The sequence below is a fragment of the Rhipicephalus sanguineus genome, chromosome 8, assembly GCF_013339695.2.
Source record: "Rhipicephalus sanguineus isolate Rsan-2018 chromosome 8, BIME_Rsan_1.4, whole genome shotgun sequence".
NCBI classification, from domain to species: Eukaryota; Metazoa; Arthropoda; class Arachnida; order Ixodida; family Ixodidae; genus Rhipicephalus; species Rhipicephalus sanguineus.
The window spans coordinates 79,590,250-79,596,408 of NC_051183.1; the positions used below are offsets into that span (position 1 = coordinate 79,590,250).

The following is a 6,159-nucleotide window of genomic DNA, read 5'->3' on the forward strand; positions in this document are numbered from 1 at the left end:
CGGCAGCGCAACCAGCAACATGCGATTTTCACAATCATGGTCTATGTTTAAGTTATTGCAAAGTACTGCATGTTACGCTGAAACGAGTATTGCACGCCCACCATGCGCAAGACTGCCATGTATGATTCAGGGTCTAATGTTAAAACGCTACTGCTCAAAACATAGTCGAAACTACTCTTAACTTCAATAGATCGCGGACTGAACATCATAAAGGAAAGTCATGGTAAAGGACGCACTTCAGAAGAAACCACGCGCTTGTTATCTTCTGCGCATCCGTACACAATGCGTTTCTCATTTCAAACGTATTCTCTCGCAATACATAAAAACAAAGTAAATAAGAATCGTCCATGAGAAAGTTCAAAGGAAAAGCAAAGCCACGTTCAAATGTGAGCCGAGCGCTAAACGTCACGCGCCGCAAGCCGACTACAAGTATAGGGGCCGTATTCCGTGGGTGGGTGTGGCTTTTTGTCGCCCTTGCTGCTGGAATGGTGCGGTCGCAATGGTGCCTTGGGCAGCGGTACCAGCGAGTCCTGCAGCATATGTCTCAGCTCCTCGCCAGTGGCCTCGCTAACAGCACTCTTGGCGGACACGAGTGAAGCGCGTCGTTTCCAGTCCGACTCCGCGGGCAGGAACTGCGTAGCGGCCGCGAACAGCGTCATCAGTATGGACGCGATGGCTAGATGCGCCTCGGCGTGCAACCCGTGGAAAATCCGGGGAACCATTTGCGCCATGGTGTCGCCGAGACGGCTGCAGGCAAGACCGGCGCCCAGACTCGTACAGTGGATGCCGACGGAGTAGCAGTTGGCCGCCAGAGTGATGAAGAACATGAGCGTCACGTTGCCCGCCATTCTTATGACCAGCAGCAGCGCGTTGCGCAAGATGGTCTCTTCGTCCGTGTAGACGGCGGACAGCGCGGTCGACATCACGGCGAAGAGGAGCGCCGAGGCGACCACGAGGCGCTTAAAGCCGTAGCGCGGAACGCACCGGGCCACCACGATGGCAGCGCCGGTGGTCAGGAACATGTCGATGATGACCACTATAACGCTGACGAATATTTCGTCGCTGAAGATGAAGCTCACGTAGCAGTATGCCAGTGCGGTCCAGCAGAACATCAGCAGGGTCGTGCGCATCCGGAGCCGCTCGGAACACAGGAGCCAGGCGCCGCCGGAGTCGTCGCGGGATCTCTCTTCGTGTTCCTGCAGGTAACGTTGCGCGCCCGTAAGGTCGCACCTTCCGGCCGGCAGGCCGTTCATCCTGGCCGCTCGCGACGCGATGCGCTCGGCCTCCTCGACCCTCCCGCGGACCAGAAGCCAGGCGGGCGACTCATCTATGGTGTAGTACAGGACAACCAGGAGGCACGTGGGAAGCATGACCACGAGATGGGTGGCGGCCCAGCCCCCCTTGACAGCCTGGGCAGCCGCTAGCGTCGGGGGAACCATGATGATTGTGACGACCCAGGTTGCGACGGTGTAGGCTGGTATCGTTCTCGTGGGTGACACCTCGTACATGAGCGCCAGAAGGGGCGGAAGCAGGGCGCTGGCGGCCGCCGAGATCACGCAACGCACGGCCACGAAGAAGTGCAGGTCTTTGGGCAGGCTGCCGCCGACCCCGGCTACTAGCACGATGGGCACAGCGACGAAGACGATGATCCGGCGACCGACGTGGTCGGCCGCGACTCCGAACACGACGAGGGACGCGATGCAGGCGATCGAGTAGGCGACCCGCGCCAGGTCGACGATCCAGCGGCGGTCGCACACGAGGTTCCACTCGGAGACGATGTTGTTGCCGTACGTGGTGAGGTCGTACTCCCACGACGTGCAGGGAACCACGCGGGACAGGAGGCCTCCGTTGGGCGGGTCGCGGACAACGCAGTGGCTGTACACCCCGTCCTCGTTCAGCGGGATGGCCATCTCCTTCCAGTCGGCGACGCTGAGGTTGGCGAACTCGGCCGGTCGTCGGCACCAGTGGTCCATAACGCCCGCGGTCAATCGGAAGCTCTCGTCGTGCAGCGTGAACGTGGCACCGGCGACGATCGTGCCGAACATGATGAACAACTGGAAGCTGCCGAAGCCGTAGGGCAGCCGGATGTCGTCTTCGGAGGGGGCTGGCGCCGCGCGTTTCGATGTGCCGGACGCGGAATGCTGGGCGATGAGCGAGGTGGCCTCTCCCACGGGAGCCATTCTTCTTCCTCCTCGTCTTCTTCATTCTTCGCCTGTACGTGCATTCAGTTGGCTGTACTGCGCGTGCCAATGGCGACCCAATTCTCCCTCTTTAGCCTACAAAACTAAAAATAATATTTGAAGGCTGGTATGCCAGGAACCTCAAGGATATGTGCAATCAAATCCAGCAAGAAATTAAATTATTTACTTTTAAAATGATCACAAACCCGTTAGAGAGGCAACAAACAATAAGTGCATATGCCTACATGTTCGATCCCCCTTCTTTTTTGAAAATAATAGTTGCGATAAAATAATCTTGTAATTAAACGAAACTACAAATTGTTCTCTTTTCTATATTTTAAACATTTTTGCTACGCCACCCGATTCTCGCCCTATCCCCCAGGGTGGGTCCGAGCCGTAATTTTAGAATCTACGTCTACATGTTGCGTGCAGATCGCCGTACTCACGCCATCTGAAAATTTATCCCAAAGTGGCACTGGCCTATTACGCGAAAGCGAACTGCACCATGAGGGACTTCATAAAATTCGTGAAATTTTAACCTTACCAAAGCATCAACGTTCGCGATTACACCAAAGGTGGCTTTTTATTATGGAACAACATTTCATGGAAGTCACGGAAGTCAGTCAACAATCCAGTGTTGCCGCGGCGCTCCGTTTCAATTATTACGCTTACTGATGCCTACTGCGTATAATACGTAGTGTATAATACAATGAGGTAATAATACAAGGCGCGTGTAATTAAAGGAGTGTATGGTACTGCGCTTCCCGCACTATTATACCCTTCTCGTATTGAGCAACAGCCGCGTTCGATATTCTAGCTTAGGTAGTTCTCACTCCTCTTCAAAAATGAATCACGAATGTAGGTGAAGTAGGAAACTGTCGACATTCTAGACAGGGAGTATAATGGAAAAAGGGCCCTCGCAATTTCCACATCTGGCGACGAACGCGGTACGTTCTCGTGTCAACCGCTCAGCTAAACAAAACGCGTTCGCGGGAGTAGCCCACGCGGCCGGAGCTTCACTCGTGCCGAAGCGCTTGGCGCCCTCGAAATGTCAAGTCGATATCCGCACTCCCACGCGGCAAGCTTTCAGCATCCGACAGGGGGCACCGAGTGGCGGGCCCTGTTGCATCCAGAAAAAAAACGAGGCAAGAATTGACATTTTGGTCCTTTGCCCAAGACTGTATGTCTGCCAGACTTGAACGAAAATAAACTGATAAGCACTATGTTGTAACTACGTCTGTCGCAGGAAGCTGGGGGGTGAGCATGTGGATTTGCGTGGTGGTTTGCGTATCGTGTGGTATGATCAAGTTTAATCAGGTCCTGAAGGTCAACCCTTAGGTTGACGCGGGCGGCTCCCACGTCGGGACAGTGAGGTTTAACATTAGCGCCGTATCGTGGGCTTTCTGTACGGCCTGTGCTTGATCTAAGAGAACTCCACTCGTCGCCACCAGTCTCTGTCCTTGTCACAGTCTGTGAAGGCCACAGGACGAAGATATTTTGGGAGTTAAGGAGGAAGCTGGAGTGACGCTGACAATCATCGATGCTTCCACCATGACGAAGAAGAAATTGATGCTGATGACGACTATGATTATGACCTTAAACATAATGGCGTCTGCCCAATCACGAGGGCTGCCCGAGAGTATTTCCCCGGCTCGGTGTACTAGTGGTTCTGGTGCTCGACTGCTGACCCGAAGGTCGCGGTATCGAATCCAGGTCACGGCGGCCGCCTTTCGGTGGAGGCGAAATGCTAGAGGCCCGTGTGCTCGCATTTAGGTGCACGTTAAAGAACCCCAGATGGTCGAAGTTTCCGGAGCCCTCCAGTACGGCGTCTCTCATAATCATATCGTGCTTTTGGGAGGTAGATCTATCTATCTATCTATCTATCTATCTATCTATCTATCTATCTATCTATCTATCTATCTATCTATCTATCTATCTATCTATCTATCTATCTATCTATCTATCTATCTATCTATCTATCTATCTATCTATCTATCTATCTATCTATCTATTGCAGCAATACTTCTTTGCAAGCTAGTTCGTTCATATGTGTAAACTCGACTTGCTGCGCAACCAGCAGGAAGCTGCGCTCTTTCCTGTCTTCCTTCTCCTTTCCTTCCTGCTGCCAGCTTCCTGCTAGCTTCCTTCCTGCTACGCTCTTTCCTGTCTCCCTTCTCCTTTCCTGCTGGTTGCGCAGCAAGTCGAGTGTACATCTATCTATCTATCTATCTATCTATCTATCTATCTATCTATCTATCTATCTATCTATCTATCTATCTATCTATCTATCTATCTATCTATCTATCTATCTATCTATCTATCTATCTATCTATCTATCTATCTATCTATCTATCTATCTATCTATCTATCTATCTATCTATCTATCTAGCTGTTGGAATATTGATATTTTATGCTTCTTTCTATTGCGAAGAAAAAAACAAAGGCCGGCAATCTAGCCCTAGGAATCACTCCCGAGTACCGACTATGCTGGCTTATTTTCGCCGAGCAAACTTGTAGACGTAATGCTCATTGAAAAAAAAATAAATAAAATTTCACCCAGTTGCACGCCGTGCAAACCATCGGACACCGAAGCTGTAAACGCGCGAGTGTATGTGATTGGCTAGCGAGATCATGTGCGTTATCACCATTATTATTTAGCATCATCTTCCCCATTTAGTGTCAACATCATTATCATTTAGTATCACCATCATCATATTTATTCACTCCCCCTCTGGCCACATGACCAGCATGACGTCTACTACTACTACTACTACTACTACTACTACTACTACTACCACTACTACTACCAGCAGTGCTAATAGTAGTGGCACTACGACGGTGACGACAGCACAGGTTAGCCTAAGGCAACTTCGCTGTCAAAAAAAAGAAGACATTGGCCGGGAAACGAATTGAACAACGAAAACACATCACCATAAGCGAGAGCCCATAGACGGTAAGAACGGGCCAGCTTTCCCGATGAACGGCAATTTCTTGCAGCGTAGGCTCAAGCTGCCGTTGCGCAAAGGGCGATGGACATTTGCGCACAGAATGAAAACCTGCCCTCCCGACACCCACGCGCTGTAACACCCACGTGGGCGTATCGAATCGCTTAGAGCGTTTATCGTTTTACACGTGCAACGTCGGCTCGCTTTTACAATCTTCGCGAGCGTCTCGCCTTGCTGCAAGGGGCATTGAACTTTGCGACACTGCGTCTTACCTCCGCGCACAGACACGTTGAAACGGGATATGTCAGTTTGCCGGGGCACTCGTTCACGTGTGGCTCGGTCCTTTTGGCGAAAGCTTGGCTGTTCACACCTGTCCAGCGAAAGTGTCTCTCTAGATGTAAATGTGTGCAAATAAAGCAGTGCGTCGGAAGTGCCACGTTTGTGAACTGGCGAAGCCGTTTCAAGCCCGAAAAAAGACGATGATTAGCCATATCCATGTACACGTCATCGTCTCCGAACTGCCTGAACCGTCAAGTGTACTTCCAGCTTCAACAGGCGCGTTTGTCGCGTGTTATCCCTGAGACATTCTCCTGCTCTCTATTTGGTATGCTGATTTTTGAAAAGTATATGTTGCTTAGCCGACGTTAGCGCTTTTCTATAGCACCGGCTACCTATTTTTACAGATAACATAATTCGCGAAGATCACAGCAATGAAAATATTACATAAAACAGAACCTGCGAAGAGTTCGTGTAAATCAGCCCAGCTATAAAAATTTTCGCATTTTCAGGAAGTCCATTCACGCAGTGGCACGAAAAAAAAAAAAAAAAACAAGAAGCCCAGTCCAGTCACATAGCACTATAGTTCACATAAAATGCAGGCACACGAACATGCTTACTCTTCTAAGACACGAACACACTTCGAGACGCACGAAGGCAACAAGTTTCTGCGCACATGCAAAGCGATTGCGAATTGTGCACAGCGCAAAATATTCTGTTGAAAAATTATGAAATTGAAAAATCGCGATCTGTTCTGA

At 50.5% G+C, this 6,159-nt stretch overlaps 1 protein-coding gene across 1 annotated transcript; it reads right to left on the reverse strand.

The window, feature by feature from the left end:
* Nucleotides 1-283: 283 nt before the first annotated feature.
* On the reverse strand, nucleotides 284-2,252 carry LOC119402154 (solute carrier family 22 member 7). The gene has a single exon (XM_037669276.2). It carries the CDS (start codon nucleotides 2,178-2,180, stop codon nucleotides 399-401), a length of 1,782 nt encoding a protein of 593 aa, XP_037525204.1. The 5' UTR covers nucleotides 2,181-2,252; the 3' UTR covers nucleotides 284-398.
* Nucleotides 2,253-6,159: the final 3,907 nt, after the last annotated feature.

Bases quoted from the DNA above. Each gene is read 5' to 3' on its own strand.
- LOC119402154 (XM_037669276.2), bottom strand. From the start codon at position 2,180: ATGGCTCCCGTGGGAGAGGCCACCTCGCTCATCGCCCAGCATTCCGCG.